Raw genomic sequence first — 15,755 nt, 5'->3', positions numbered from 1 at the left:
GACTCTTTTACGTTGGGAGCAGGGCTACATTTAATTTCATTCTTGGTGCGTAAACTGTATCATGGGGACAAAACACTCACAAAATAAATAAAACCACTTGGGATAGGTTTTGCTCTTTTTCACTAGGGATTATATCCATGCATTTCCCCCACATCTCATCAAATGAAGTCTTTCTATTTTCAGGCTGCATGAACAGTGCTCTCTGGTATTGTGTATAGTTTGGATTACCAACCACTAGAAATGCACAAGACAATGATTTAGTACATACAGATATACTTTGTGGCTGTGATGGATGTCCAAAGCCTTGGTCACACTGCGACCAAGGAGCAGGCACTATGCCCACATTAACATACTCTAAATGGAGTATTAAATTGAAGTTTGGGATGAGGACAACCCTGATCGCACAACCGACATCTGCCTTCCCAAGCAAGTTTGAGGCAATTAATGCACTTTCCAAGTGGTCTTTAACTTTACCACCCTCCTCCACCCCAGACAACAGCTTTGCAGCGGCTCCTTGACTCATTCCACCTCGAGGCCAGGTCCTTGTTCCCTTAGTCAAGTGAGTGTAGGCCAAAATGTCTATTGGGGGTTGTCAGAACTCCTGAATGGAGTAGTCCATCCTAAATCATGTCCCCTAGATAACCAAATGTAACCTTCCCTTGAGGCATGCCCTGGTAAAGGTTAAGCACCAGGACTGGAATTGTCTGTCCAAGGCTTCTGTTGTGAACCTGGACAGTCATGGAGGTTCTAAAACTGAAATCTGTTCTAGATTGAAGATTACACTATAAAGATAGTTTGTTTTTTAATTATCTTAAGGAGCAATGCTTAAAGCAATATTGTGCTATCCCCATATTTTAAACTGAGCTGCCTAAAGATTGTACAACCAAAGCTGAATGTTCTTTGCAAAAATGGTCTTTTATAAGCGTAGTAGTAGTTTTGTTACATGGAGTTGCAGCTATTATGGAAGGTAACCTAAAAGCACTGAGAGTAATTAAACATCTCATGATGCTGACAACACTCTAGTTGTAATTGTTGACCACTTTGCCGTATATTGTAATAAAACCAATGTAATCCTATTTTTCTTTTAGCCTAGATTTTCACTTATATCAAGTATTTGTTCAAGAAATTTGATCTTGATTTCAGAGTTGTCAGCATTCCTTCCTTTGAAGGAAGAGAATTTGAAGTATAATTTGAGGAGAACTAAAGCTATATACCGCTTGTTTTAGTTTTGTCATATTGTTGGCCTGTTAAATTCAGTAATTCTAAACCTGTTCAGTTTTAGCAGCTATTAATATATACATTGGTTAGGAAGTGTTTCTCGTGAAATGTATACGAAATTCGTATTAACTTTGTATTTCCTGCATTTATCAGTCCAGTCACTTGTTAAAAAGTTAAAAATGTGAAGTAATTTGAACTTTTTCAGAACCTTTAAAACAATCACATTAATGCTACTACACTTACAAAATGTAATGTACGATGTAAATGTACTTGGCAGTGCTTCACTTTGTTTTTGATGTTTTTCTCCATGTTCCTAGAACGCTTCCATCTATCTTGTATGCATCTTTTGTTTGTTGTTTTTGTTTCCTGTCTGTCTTTCCATCTCTGTATTCCTCTCTCAATTTAATTTGAATAAACCTCATTTCAAACTCTGCATGGAAAGTGTAATTCTATATGATTCTAGTAGAAGGTAGAGAGATGTAGTAATCCTTGGTTTTCTAAATCTCTCCGCCCGACTCACCTCACATGATTCATAGCATATGGTAGGTATTATGGAGTGGAAAATGTAATGAAAATCAGTCATTGGCTAAACTTCTGAAATTTGTTGTTGGATCAAATAGTTTAATAAACCCTCAAACAAATTGCCTATATAGAAAAATGTAGCTACCTAGTATTCTACAGTGCAGATACAGATGCTGTTAATACATACCTGCAGTTTTGTCCTTCTGTGTTTTGTTTCGTTATGTACACGTGATTAATTCAAAGCTGTTAGAATACCCTATATGGGGCACGTATAGCTGAACTGTTTTTTATTTCTGAACCTTTTATTAAAAGCTTTTATATACTTCAAATTCAGGTTTCAAAAGTAAATGTCTAAATCATTGAGAGATCAGTGTTATACAAGTCTGCTTTTTATTACATTGCTGGAATTTATTTTTAAAATGCTTTTTTTTTTGTGGTGGTGGTGGTGGTGGTGGTTGTTGCTGCTAAATTGTTCAATCGCTTACAAATGGTGTCCTTGGTAAAATGCAGAGACGACTGCCGTGTCAAGTGTGCATGCTTCCAAGTGTGAAGTTCTGTCTCAAAGTGCGATACCTTCATCTCTGAAACATGCATGTGACCCGTGTCAGTGTGCTCTAGCTAACAGACTCGGTACTAATGATATGCGAGTGGGTAGTGGGGACTTTGCTCTAACTGACCTCACTTCAACGACTGGTTGCAACATTTCCCGTTTGTTTCAACTTATAGGAGGAAGGGATGATAATTGATGCCAGTGCTCTCTCTAATCAGCTCTGGGTAAGCTTTAACCGTGTCCTCATAGGAGTAGTTACTTGGAGCTCTGAATATTCTCTAAGCTGTTTTCTACATCTTGCAGCAAAAACTGCTTTTTTCAATATGACATACACAATTGTTGGCACAGTTGTGGAAACACCAAATACGTGGCTACCTGCTTTTTGAGCTTCAGATTAGTCAGGCTGGTGGTGAGAACAAACTGATACATTCTTCAGATCATGGTGTAGTGCACACCTTTTGAAAACCATGCTGCCACCCATTTTTGTTTAACCCTGCTGGATTTAGTCAAATATATACATGCAATTTTAGATGTACCACTATGTTAGGACTTGTCCTTTTCCAGGTGCACAGAGAACTCGCTGACATTCACTTATTAGTGATTTATTGAACTACACACTTAACTGCATGCCTTATTTAACGTGTGTGTGTGTGTGTGTGTGTGTGTGTGTGTGTATGTGTGTGGAGAGCGTGTGAGGTGTGCATGTGAGGTTTGCTTCATGCAACACTCCCACTATGCATTAGGGAGGCAAACCTCATAAGAGTACACAAGGAAAGATGCATTAAAACTGAACATTTAACGTGGTGAGCAATCAAAGCCAGTGTCTTTGATTTGAAGCTCCTGAATGATTTTCTATCCTGTGTCTTTCCCTTTCTAATTCTTGCTCTCTTTGCTCCTGTCTGTGTCTGTTCTCTCTGACTTTGCTTTTGCTCCTGTCTGTAGGAACCTGTCTATGCTTCCACTTATTCTCCTCCTCCTATACCTACTGGCCATAAATGTCAGTATATTGTACCTTATAACCAGGTGAGGAAAGAGTTGCATGGGCCGTCCAGTGCTCTGCCTATGACCTGAATGCTTGACTGCCTGCAGACTGGCTCTGGTTAGCTGACTTTGACCATTTCGCGGTGGTTCAGAACATTGGGGGGGAAACAAACAAACAAAATGATAAATTAAAAATGCATGTCCTAAAGGGTTGCATAAATGTTCTATGTCAGTATGCCAAATGCATTTCTTTCTAAATGCACCACACTGATTTACTAAAACAATTCCCCTCCATTTAACACCTTTTTTTCTAACATTTATGAAGCAGGCTCTTTTTAATTATTGCAGTTCTTCAAAAAAGCATCATAATATGATTGAGAAAATAGTGTGGATATATTTGTGTATATATACTATATTTCCTTAACAATATTGTGATGCTTTTTTTTTTTTTCTTTACCCACCCCCCTCCTCCCCTAAAACAAAATATTGATGTTTGTTTCAGTGGATGATTGTGATGAATCGTGCAGCTCATGGGCATGTTTGCACCCTCCATGGCCATAAATGAGACTCTCTAGAAAAAGGGCATAAGATGGATACATTTAAATGTTATGCTATTCTTACTTAAATAGGAAAGTAACGTGCCAGAATCTGACTTACATTTGCTTTGCTTCCATAAGAATTAGGAGTCAATGGTGACACAGCCGCTGTTCTTCAAATGTTACTTTCAGTGACTTCGTTAAAAAAATCTATACCATGGGAAGGAAGGAATTTAAAGATTTTTAAATCTTTATTTAATTATATTCAACTTTTAAAATGTTGGCAACACATTAATCTAATTCAGTGTAAAGTTACTCAATTTTCAGTGCAGTTCATATTGTGAGACAAACCTTGGTCTGGTGCTGACCCAGGGCTGCCATCACTGAAGGCTTTGTCCTGCTTGCTCTTATTGACTCTTCATAAAGGACTGTCATGGCCTGTCTACTTTCTTTCTCACTTTTCTCCTCTACCTTCTGTTTCTTCTTGTTTTCCATTGAAGGTCAGTCTTCCCAATATTAGAGAGTCAAGCCCCTTGCAGGTGGATCAACGTCATCCTTGGAGATGGAAGGTGAAACGCACCTCACAGGATTCCCCTTTTGATTTGTTACATTAACATCCTATAACCCTCTTATTCACAGAGTACTGATATCAAGGAGAGACCCACACTGTGTGCGTGAGTGTGTTTGTGTGTTGTCAAGTAAATGTAGGAAAAACTATAAGACTGAACTAAAGGACTTGTGCATAGATCATTTGCAAATATGAACAATTGTAGATTTATAGATCCAACACAATTTTTAGCTTGCTTATACATCTTCTCGGGGTATGGTCTACCAGTTTACCTTAAATGTGCCTTTTTGTTTGATTTTTGTTTTTCCTCCTAACACACCTATTTGTGATCTATAGCTTAAATAACTTCTTTCCTTCCCTTTTTATACATGTTGTACTACACAGCAGGGCTGTGCCAAGGCCAGTTTTTCAGAGTAATTTTCCTTTAGGTGATTTTCTCCAAACCGAAACATTTAATTTTTTAACTGGCCTATTATGGTCACCTCACCTTGTTTCACTAAAAAACTATATCTCATTATTTTTTTACCTTAAGTGGACATCACTTTTGCCTACATGTCTAAATTATGAATCTGTGTTGAATATTAATAAAAAAATGCCAAATCACATGCCAACAGTTAAGTCAGGTTTTTTTTTTTTTTTTTTTTTTAATCAAAGCACTTGAGACTATATATGGCACAGCCTGATTGTGATTTAAAAGCTGAACTGTGTTCAACTGAAACGTCAGTCCAGAGACACTTAAATGAATATTACTTAGAACAGCTGGATTTGACAGCCCTGCGCAACATTACAAACTATGGAAAATATATGAGGTGACAGTGTGGGCTTTTAAAGCAAGAGGCAAAATAATAATTCAGTATATTTAAATACCTAAAATATTACTGTAATTCCTAATGTTTTGATTTGAAAAGAAAAATGTACTGAATGTATCTAATGCAGCTGAAACATGCAGAAAAATACAGGCTCTGAAAGGTCCTGTTTAGGACTATAAAAGGACTGAAATAGTACATTTTCTTTGAACCATCAATTAAATAAGTTCATCCTACAGGTGTGTGGCTCAATTGATTTTGCTTTTGCTGGTTAAAGTCCCTGTAGTTTATCAAGTGATGGAGTGTTGTGATGTTTCTGCAAATTAAACCTCCCATTTTGTGGATAGACTGCTTTGCATGCTTGCATTTTTCTTCCCTGCCTCACTGAGATTGCAGGAGCCCCTCAGGGGGACTCTGTATGGTCTAACCCATCCCTTGTAACCGTGGTGTACTAGCTGTGTGTGTGGTGAACCCTTTTGCCACAACTGTGCACGTTACCCTCCGAGGAGGAAGCCCCTCAGCTTTTCACAAATGCCAAAATAGTCTTTATCTGCATAACTTGATCTCTTCTACTTTCTCTTTTACAATTACCAAGTTTAGGTTTCTCTTTTTAGATTTAGCAGTATACCTTAATGTGATAAGTTGCATTACAGTTCTAACCAAAAGGACTTGTGCTATGCAGTGTACAACTCTGTACTGCTTACTTGACTAGAATTACTTTTTAAAGTAATTTGTATGCAAACTAATTTACCAGAAGCAGTTACTTTTTTTATTCTTGTTATGCCTTTGGTGTGATGAGTGTCAGGCTCGAGTGGCTGGCCTGCAGGTGCTGTGCAGATGGCCTAACTCGTGTCGTTTTTAATCAGAGAATGGGAGATGAGATTGAAGCCCAAATGACCATTGAAGAGAGGAAGCAGCTGATCTCTGCCCGGGAGGAGGCCTGGAAGACCAGGGGCAAGGGGGCGGCCAACGACTCCACCCAGTTCACTGTCGCAGCACGTATGGTCAAGAAAGGTCAGAACGTGCTATTTTTGTTACTTCCTTAAGGCCACATCTCTTATCCCCTTAGCCCTGCATGTTTTACAGTCTGTATCAGGGGTCCTCAACCCCTGCAAAGCCTTTTTTAATTACCAAATTACTTACTTAACACTACTCCATATTGATAGACCCGATAAACAATCAGGCTTTAATTAAAGGCTTTAGAAAGGTCTTTTAAGAACTCCCAAGCCAAAATGCATGTTTTTGTCAATTTCCAACATTGAAGATTTCATTGTTTTGAATAATGGTTTCCAAGATTGTTTAAGCACTATTTAATTAATCTCTCATCCCATTGGTAACAAAACTGCCAAGTGATTTCACAGTTTTAGCCCCAGATGAGGGTGGCATGGGGCAGATTAGTCAGGTCTGAGGGCAGCTGTAAGAGGAAGCCTTTCCATAGCTGATATTGGCGCTGCACAATGCTTATGACAATTCCAGCTAGTTATTAATCTGCAACTAGAAAGATCAGGGAGGAACAAATTAACAAAGAAACATTTAAATATTGTATCTTAAGTGTTCCTGAAATCCCTTAACAATTGTACATGCCCTGTTAGTATTAGTAGTGATTGGTAAACTTTTTAACTGAATTCACTGTACATTTGTTCTTTTTCTTTCCCTTTTTCCTTTTTAATATTATAAGAAATGGATGAGAGACCCAAATCTACAGCAAGTGTGTTTCCTACTTTCTCTGAATATAGTTTTTGTATTTCTGTAGGTGTCTTTGTATGGTGTATAATATTTAGTCGTATAGAGGTAGTGCAAGAATAATATAGCATGTTTTAATACTCATGCTTTTATATATTTTGTGGCTATTGTTCTGTAAAGTTCTTCCATCGTGTTTTAAACTTCCTAGTTTTCCTACTTTAGAATAATGGGCCGCAACTGCTTCAGGAAATGCATAAGTATACCTTGAATTACGTTAAGCAGCAGCGTGACTTGCTTTTTTCCCCACCAACAATGTAACTGAATTTAACTTTATTCATTGTACAGACCACAAAAGGAAACTGAATCCTGTTCTGTACTGTGTAACTCTGTGGAGGGGCTCTGACCTAAAACAGTGAGGCCCTGGAAATGAAACTGATAGAGGCCCTTCCTTGTGATGAATATCAGTCCGTGAAGCCACAAAAGAACATCTTACCCATGATCCGAGTAGTGCTTTGGTACATGGTGTGGTTGTAATTTCTCAAGTACTTTTTTTTTTTTTTTTTCCTCTTCTCTCTACTTCAGGCCTGGCATCCCCTTCTATAATAAGTCCTGTGATATCGCCCACCTCGACCCGAGTGAAGAGCAACACCTCTGCCATCTCCAAACCCCAGGAAGGTAATACAGCAGTGGTTTTATGTTGGCATTTTGTCCCTCACTGCCTTTGGCATTTTCCCCAGAGAAAGTAATCTTACCTGACTTGAGGTGAAGAGAGATCGAGGGAATGAGTCTCGAATCTGGTTTCATCCTCTTTCTACACATTGACATGCTGAGATTTTGCACACTTTAATTAATAAGCAGCTATAAAAATAAAATTAGTGTGTGTGTGTGTGTATATATCTATATATAATATTTATTTAGTATATATATTTAATATATTTAGTATGTGGCTGGACATGCAGCCTAAGATTTGCTTATGCTTTCTTACTGAAATAACTGTAACCCTTTTTCTTTTTATTTTGTAAGAATTGGAGGAAAGACCCGAAACAACAGCAAGTGTGTTTCTTGCTTTTTTCTCTCTTGTGTAGTTAACATTAGGTGGCATTTGGTGTATCGTGTGTATGTTAATGTATAAATAGTGGTGGTGATTATATATTTTGTATTTCAATGTTATAATGTAGAGGTGCATGCAAGTGTACATAATTTTTGTTTTTTCCTTTAAGAAATCGAAGCCAAACCTGATATGCATTTGGAGTCAGACAGAAAGCTTGATAAATTGGAGTCCTTCTTGGGGCGACTGAACAGCAAAGGTGAAACTCTTTTATTTAGAACTAGTTTGACTGTCTAAAAAATACCCATCAAGCCAGTTACTCCGTGTGCCTTGCTCACCACAGTCATCCACATTAGCCCTTTCCTGTCTGAAATGTCAAGCTATGAAGGAAATGTGTCAATATATCTTTATTTATAGTGTACCTACTTAAAATCTACGAAGCATGAGATTACGATGCTTTTAAAGAAATACTTCCGTCATCTGTTACTGTCTTACCCTCTCTTTCCTGCTGGGCTGGTCTGGTCTGCAGGACTGATGCAGATCCTTCAAAAGAGAATGATGTGCAATAAACAATACTGCCGCTGTTTCAAATGGTTCATCTGGAGAAATCGTGCCAAGGCCCGTCACGATTCTTATTCATTGATTCGTATGCTTTTCATTTTCAGGTTTAAAATCCAACCGTAAACTCTTTAGTTATAACGCAGCTGGATTCTTGGTAGAATTCAAGAAAAGCCATTTGAAGGTGTCCTGTAATGTTTATCTGCATTGTACAATTTGTTCTCCTTTGTGAAATATCTAATCCCATTCTTATTTTGCTGCTTTTTGTCTGGGTGATGGGTGCAGTCGCAGGCATGCAAGAGACGACCCTAACGGTGACGGAAAAGGCTGTGAAGGAAGTGATGAAGTTAGATGACGAAATATTCTCCAAGTTCTACCGACACCTAGATTTCCCTCAGATGGCCACCGGGATAGAGATTGAAGAGGATTTTGATGACATTTTTGGTCCCCAGATGCCAAAGTGAGTGAAGACTTAAAAAAAAATTAACTTATTTTTTATTACTTTTTATAAGAATCTAATAGTATAAACACTACTTCCACACCACATAGAAAAATGTAAGGGTGTGGGGATTTAAGTTCTTTGATTCACTCCTTGCATTGTTCCCTAGTTAAGTTTGCTGAATCTTTTTTGTTTTTTATTGTTTATTAAATTCTTCCCACCAGAAATCTCTGAGCGTGGGAACAATATTACGTCGATTCCAGTTGCTAGCTGAATAAATGTGCTCCTGACCACAAAAACCTGCTGACTTACCCCATTTAAGCCATATTCTGTGAATAGACTGTTTGATTAACATTCCAGGGAACTTAACATAAAAAGAGAGCAGTTTCCCTTCTCATTCTTCAAAGAATGCCTTTTTATATTCATATATACTGTATCATCAGTTTTTGGCCATCATGCTTTGTTCTATTTCTATGCAACGTCAGGGCATTGTTACAGTGTTTGAAAGATGTGGTTCTGTGTGGAGCTAAGTCTCTGTGCCGCCCTGCAGGCTGACCTCAGCCATGGTCGAACACAAGCGGGCAGTGAGGCCCATGCGCAATGTCCAGTCGTCCCGAAACCCGCTGAAGCTGCTGGCTGCCCGAGAGGACATTCGACACGAATACACGGAGCAACGGCTTAACATCGCCTTCTTGGAGTCAAAGAGAATGAAGGCCGAAAAAAGTAAGGAAGTGTTACGTGGATTTCTATGGGGAGGCAATCGCTTGTAAAGATTTAAATAAAGAATAGATGAGAGGAAAGTGGAGTGGCAGTTGAAAGGTTACACAACCATGGTCTTTGCTCAGTTCAATCAAGTTTAATCAAGTTTTCTCCAGGCACATCGGTATTCAGCTAGCTCTAAAAGGGCTTGATCCATAAATAAGTATAGTTTAATGAACAATGCTTCTCGGATTAAATTAATCTACAAATAACAGTTTCAGATGAAGGGTGTAAATACTTTTTACAACAAGTATCCCTCCTTATTGTATTGTAATTGCAAAAGGCCTGATACAGGAAAGTGCATGCACAGTTAGCTTTCAAACGAGTACAGTTTACTTAATGTCCACTTATAGGAGGAAGCAGCCGGGAAAATATTAAAGTGCTAATGAGGTTGTTATCGTAGTTGAATACGCTTTGCCAGGAAAAAACGCATTGAGACAATCTCTCCCAATCGAAAATGACCTTGTTAGCTAAGAGCAGGTGGTGAAATCTCGACGATGATAAATCACATTTGAGAAACCAGCCAATCCCAGAGCAGGATTTCCAAACATTCCTTTACCTATTATCTTGTGTATAAATGTCATCCTGCTCATATTTATCAGGATTAAGAAATTATTCAGTTACCAGCGACGGTTCAGGACACTTCAGTGCTAGTGGTGCCTGTGTCACAGGATGTGCATGTTTTTAATAGTTTTGTTACATTTAACCAGCATGAAAACCCAGCACAGCTCGACTGCTGTAGGTCCGTTACAGCAGATGCAGGACCAAATAATTTTTAGATGGGGAGAAAGATTGTTAAAATTAACAATAATAAATGTTTTAAATCTTCTCTTCTCTAATCCTTACTTGTGACTTATTAGAAATGAATAGGTCGTGTGAAGCTTCTCATATTGTATGAGGTGTTATTTCACCCAGTTTGTGCAGCTAGAAGCATTCAGCTTTGCACCATGAGACTCATTTCCCACAACATACTAACTAACTAAAAAAAAAAAAAAAAAAAAACCTGGTGTACAAAAATAGCAAAATTACAAATGTTTACAGTGTACGCTACAAGCTTTGTTTTTCAAATTGAAATGCTTACCTCACATCAGACCAACAATAAGTCAGCAGTAACAATCCGCTTCCTCAAAGCCTGCACTGTGTTTCAGTGAGCAAGAATTCAGGTTACTCTGAGGTGGCGCTGGCTGGGCTGGCGAGCAAGGAGAACTTCAGCAGCGTCAGCCTGCGCAGCGTCAACATCACCGAGCAGATGTCAAACAACAGTGCGGTGCCGTACAAGAAGCTCATGCTTATGCAGGTCAAAGGTAATTCTCCCCTGTCACTCAAAATGTTTTGTATGTGGAAAAAGTCAATCCATTCTCACTTCATTACAAAAGGTGTTGCAGTCACAAAACCACGAATTACTATTACAGGGATTGGTACATTCAGTGTTATGGGGGATATAAATTTTCATATTTGTGATTGTTAATCACATGTTATCTACACTACAATTGACCGGTGTGCCAAATTATATTTATTATATGTATTTTTAATGCCACTATTCTATATATTGATCCCTGTATAATTCTAGTCTGTCTCATTGATGGATGAAATCTCTTTTGGGTATGTTACATATTTGTCATTTTGATCACACAATCTCTTATTCTACTCTATACATCCATTGTATTTACATGAAAACATGGTGAAAGTTGTGTTCTCCCCACACCCTTCTGAATCTTGCCGCTCCCGCTAAGGACACTGGCCTAGAAAACGGGGATTAGGGGCAGTCGTGTGGAAGAGTTTGACAAGGAAATAGCTTAAACCCACAAATACAGGAGGGGTGCTATAATGAGCCTGTTACAATAAGTGGCAATTTGCAGAAGCTCATGTTGCTCTGTAGTAATCTTGTAATGAGCTTTCTTCTTTTATAGGTTTTTTTAAAGTTTGAATATTAACTTTTGTCCTGCAAACTGATTTACAGTCCCAGAAAGTTTCATCATATGGCCACTGTGTACATGAACACGCATCCCTTAGGAAGAGTCTTATTTGCCTGCTTTATGTATTAAAAGGTAATGTTAACCAATTGCATCCATGTTGAATTTTCCTGCATAGTGTCCAATTTGTATTGGATGTTCAGTACAATATAACTACACACAACCAGAATCAAGTCCCTAATATATTTGACTCAATATTGTTTTTTCTTCGGCTTCAAATGCCACCCAGCAGTCCTGAGGCACACTGATTGCAAGAAGAGTATGATGGCATAACAAAAGGTGTTGATCATTTCCAGTGTGTAGAATGGTATCAGTGGAAGTGCAGTGTTCCTGTTTGTGTGGAAACAGGTCGACGGCATGTGCAGACGAGACTGGTCGAACCCCGGGTATCGTCGCTGAACAGTGGAGATTGTTTCCTGCTTGTAACGCCCCATCACTGCTTCATTTGGACTGGAGAGTTTGCCAACGTCATTGAAAAAGCTAAAGTAAGATCCTGGTGTCTGTACCTTCACCTGCTGGCGCACTGCAGTGCAAACAAACCCACATTGCATGGAATAGTTACTTTTTAGCTCCCAACTAAAGACACGTATGTTTAAATGCATCATGGAATTCTACATTTATTATACAAGCCTCTCGCATTCCTGCTTTCGAAAGGCCATATTGAGGAGGAAATGGGGCCTCAGACCTGACTGTGAGAGGAAGGATGGCACGCGGGGCAGTTGTTCTGGTTGCTGCTCGCCAGAGCTCGGCAATTCCCCAGGGCAGTGCCCCGCACAGTCCTTCCATCATTAAATAAGCTAAAGTCCACTGTTTAGGAACATTGTGATGCAGCCTGTCCTTTTAAAATAAATTTAATTGCATAAAAACAACAAAATACTCTGCAACCCTGTTTTTTTTTTTTTCCCAAATAAGAAAAGTTACTAGTCTGAGACCATACACATGTCCTGAGCTTTGGAAACTAAGCTTACCCAACTCTGGTATTATAACCAAACTTGAAATTAAAAATCGTCAAAGGACTTGAAGCAAACTGAACCAACAGACTTAGAGAGGATGTTTGTTTTGAATACATTTTAGTGTTTGTTTATAGTATCATGTTTGAGTCACAGCTGGTTTTGATGTGTGGTTTATTTTTGTATACAGTTGGAGTTAATCAAAAATATTACTTAATAAATCAAGTGATGTGATGTACAAACATGGTATTCTAAGCTTGGTGCTTTACACGTTTTGTTTGAATGTGTGTACAGACATGTTGCGTGGCGAGTGTTGAACTGCTGAAATTGTCAACACACATTTTGAGAGGTTTTAGATGTAAGCAATGCTTGTTCAAATTTACAAATCAAGTTATTGGAGCCTTTTCCTATTGGTGTAGCAGCCCTAAAGTAAATCCTACATTTAACACTATCATGAGTAATCTAGGATTACTAATTTTAAATCGGAGTAATTCCTGACAATCGGTAGGTTATAGTCTGATTTGTAGGGGAATTTGGTAGTTATTCCACGTATACAGTTAGAATGACTAAAGCACAGTTCACTTTATTTTAATGACTCATCTTATGTGGACAGGTTTTTGTGGGGACATTACAACGTAGAAAGAAACACCCTTGTTTTGATGTGGCCGGTGGCTCAGGTGGTGCTCATGTATCCAAGTTAGGCAATAGGTTAAGTGGAAATAATTGTATTCCCTCAGTAACTATAATCCTGTGGCCGTAGTGAATTGTTTATAATTAACTACTTATAAAGTAGGATCAAGGCTCTGAGGTTGCAGTAGCTAGTTGTAATTTATGTGGTCATATTGCATTTACATACATGTGGCTTCGTCCCTTTAACATGGGATATAACGGGTTGGTGACTTGCCCAAACAGTCAATATTTTAGTCCTTTTTCCTATTATTATTTTTTTAATGGTTTTATTTTGGAGGGAGTGGATGCTAATGCTTCTTTTTCACGAACGCAAAGTTTGGTTTCCTTTTCATGTGCAGGAGTGAAACAATTCCAGGGAAGGAGTAGTGTTATTGTAATGCAGGAAGTGGGCTGCTAGGACACAGCTGCAGGAAGGCACTACTGACACACATGAAAACCTATTGTTCAAAACAGGCCTTGGCTTGATGCACTTTCAATTGTTGGGAGAGCACGTTTGTGTACATTGTAAACCACCTAAAATCTGTATACAAGTGAATGGTTTCCACGTACTGTATATATACACTGCTGTTCATTAATAATACAGGTCATATTGAACTATGACATTTGATTTAGGGTTTGATTTTTAAGGTTTAGTCTATGTGGAGTGAAACTGCAATATTCTCAAACTCCTCAGTGTGGAATCAGGTTGTGCTACAATGAGGAATAATGGATTTCAATTTGTTTTTAATTATGGGTGTCTATTGTATATTAGTGTTACTGAAACAATTTCATGCCTGAGGTAATTAAAGCTTAAAACGGAAGAATTTAATAATTTAATTTAATCTGTATTTTGGGAAGAAATTTAAGGAAAAGTATTCCCCTGGCAGGAGAGTGAGTGCTTCGACACAAGCACGGTTTCTGGGTAAATCGTGCAGGGTGAATAGTTTTCCTTCTCTTCCCACTTCTCTGAACTCTTGCAGCTGTTCTATTACAAGTTGAAATCATTTTAGTTGGTCTCATTCTATACCTCTTTTAGAAAACACCATCCACAGTTTGTGCAGTGCTATTGTGTAGTTGTACAGTATGGCATTCGAACAAAATTAGTTTTACTTTATGGGATCATTTCAGGACCGGTACATTTTTTTTACTCCAATGCTCCTTTCTTTTGTCTGGTAGGCGTCCGAGCTCGCTACTTTCATCCAGACTAAACGAGACCTGGGTTGCAGAGCCAACTATGTCCAAATCATCGAGGAAGGGATTAACACCCACAGTCACGCAGCAAAGGAGTTTTGGAAACTTCTAGGAGGGCAGGCCAGCTACCAGTGTAAGTGCTGTTGGTTCTCTTGACCACTGGCAGCAGCCTGATGAATACAGCCCAGGTGTATTCCAGCTTGCACAATGTAGGAACATGTTTTGACAGTGTCGGTTATCTCCCGATCCTGTAGCGGCTGGAGACCCAGATGAAGATGAGCTCTATGAAAGTGCAATAGTGGAGACCAACTGTATTTACCGCCTGGTGGATGACAAGCTCGTCCCAGATGATGACTACTGGGGGAAGGTGCCACGATGCACACTGCTGGACTCCAAAGAGGTCAGTAGTGATGAAGCACATCTGAATAGAGCTGATCACCTGCAAAACATGTAAAACCATTGTAAAAAGTAATCACTGTTGTAAACCTGCCTTAACGACTACTGGGCCTCTGAACATTGGATGTATTTTCTCCAATGAAAGTTTGGAATGAACGTTATTAGTGCTCCTTTTTTAACATCCTCCCAGATCTGAGTGCCAAGAGCTCGGGGTGCAGACTTCCATCAAGAAATGACTAATTATTTCAATGTATTGCTGTTATCTCTAAGTGAAAGGAAGATAGTATTTTTTGTCATCTTCAAGGTCGGTCCTCAAGCAAAATAATGGATGATCATGCGTTTCATGCATTTCTATATCTGGGGTTGTAGTCGCACACAACTACATTTAAAAAATAAATAAAAATAATGTATATAAAAATCAGAGCTGCTCAATACACCAAAAAGTGCAACACATCTAATTGCTAATGAAGACTTGCAATCTTGCTCCTCAGGTGCTGGTGTTCGACTTTGGCAGTGAGGTGTACGTGTGGCATGGGAAGGAGGTCACACTGGCGCAGAGGAAGGTGGCTTTCCAGCTGGCAAAGCACCTGTGGAACGGCACCTTTGACTACACCAACTGTGACATCAACCCCCTGGACCCGGGGGAATGCAACTCTCTTATACCAAGGCAAGGAGCGTTCTTGGTCTTGTTTAGTAGTTTTTGAAATTGTGAATGTCTGTTTATTGATGACCATCTCCAGAGGAAAGACCTCCTCCACCCTTTCCTTAAATTATATATCTCTCCTGTCAGCCATCATTGCTACATAAACACTGCGAGATCACTTCTGGATTTACATTTGTTATCCCTAAATACTGTCTGGTACTCTTCTAGACAGATTTGTGTTTACACACCAGTGCTGTTTTACTTA

The 15,755-nt window shown here is 38.8% G+C and overlaps 1 protein-coding gene across 5 annotated transcripts in view; it reads left to right on the top strand.

The window, feature by feature from the left end:
- Positions 1-15,755, top strand: part of svila (supervillin a) — a 57,333-nt gene that overhangs the window by 31,116 nt on the left and 10,462 nt on the right. For 4 of the 5 annotated variants that reach the window (XM_066717792.1, XM_066717793.1, XM_066717795.1 and 1 more), the window contains 13 exons: positions 2,467-2,514; positions 3,233-3,313; positions 4,308-4,376; positions 6,048-6,195; positions 7,447-7,539; positions 8,085-8,171; positions 8,756-8,930; positions 9,460-9,632; positions 10,817-10,972; positions 11,990-12,126; positions 14,437-14,584; positions 14,706-14,851; positions 15,339-15,514. In XM_066717792.1, coding sequence (XP_066573889.1) covers positions 2,467-2,514; positions 3,233-3,313; positions 4,308-4,376; positions 6,048-6,195; positions 7,447-7,539; positions 8,085-8,171; positions 8,756-8,930; positions 9,460-9,632; positions 10,817-10,972; positions 11,990-12,126; positions 14,437-14,584; positions 14,706-14,851; positions 15,339-15,514 — 1,637 coding nt within the window. The remainder of the gene's footprint in view (positions 1-2,466; positions 2,515-3,232; positions 3,314-4,307; positions 4,377-6,047; positions 6,196-7,446; positions 7,540-8,084; positions 8,172-8,755; positions 8,931-9,459; positions 9,633-10,816; positions 10,973-11,989; positions 12,127-14,436; positions 14,585-14,705; positions 14,852-15,338; positions 15,515-15,755) is intronic. The other variant, XM_066717796.1, reaches the window with a different exon arrangement.

This window comes from Amia ocellicauda, chromosome 2, assembly GCF_036373705.1.
Source record: "Amia ocellicauda isolate fAmiCal2 chromosome 2, fAmiCal2.hap1, whole genome shotgun sequence".
NCBI classification, from domain to species: Eukaryota; Metazoa; Chordata; class Actinopteri; order Amiiformes; family Amiidae; genus Amia; species Amia ocellicauda.
This window is presented reverse-complemented; position numbering and strand designations above follow the sequence as displayed.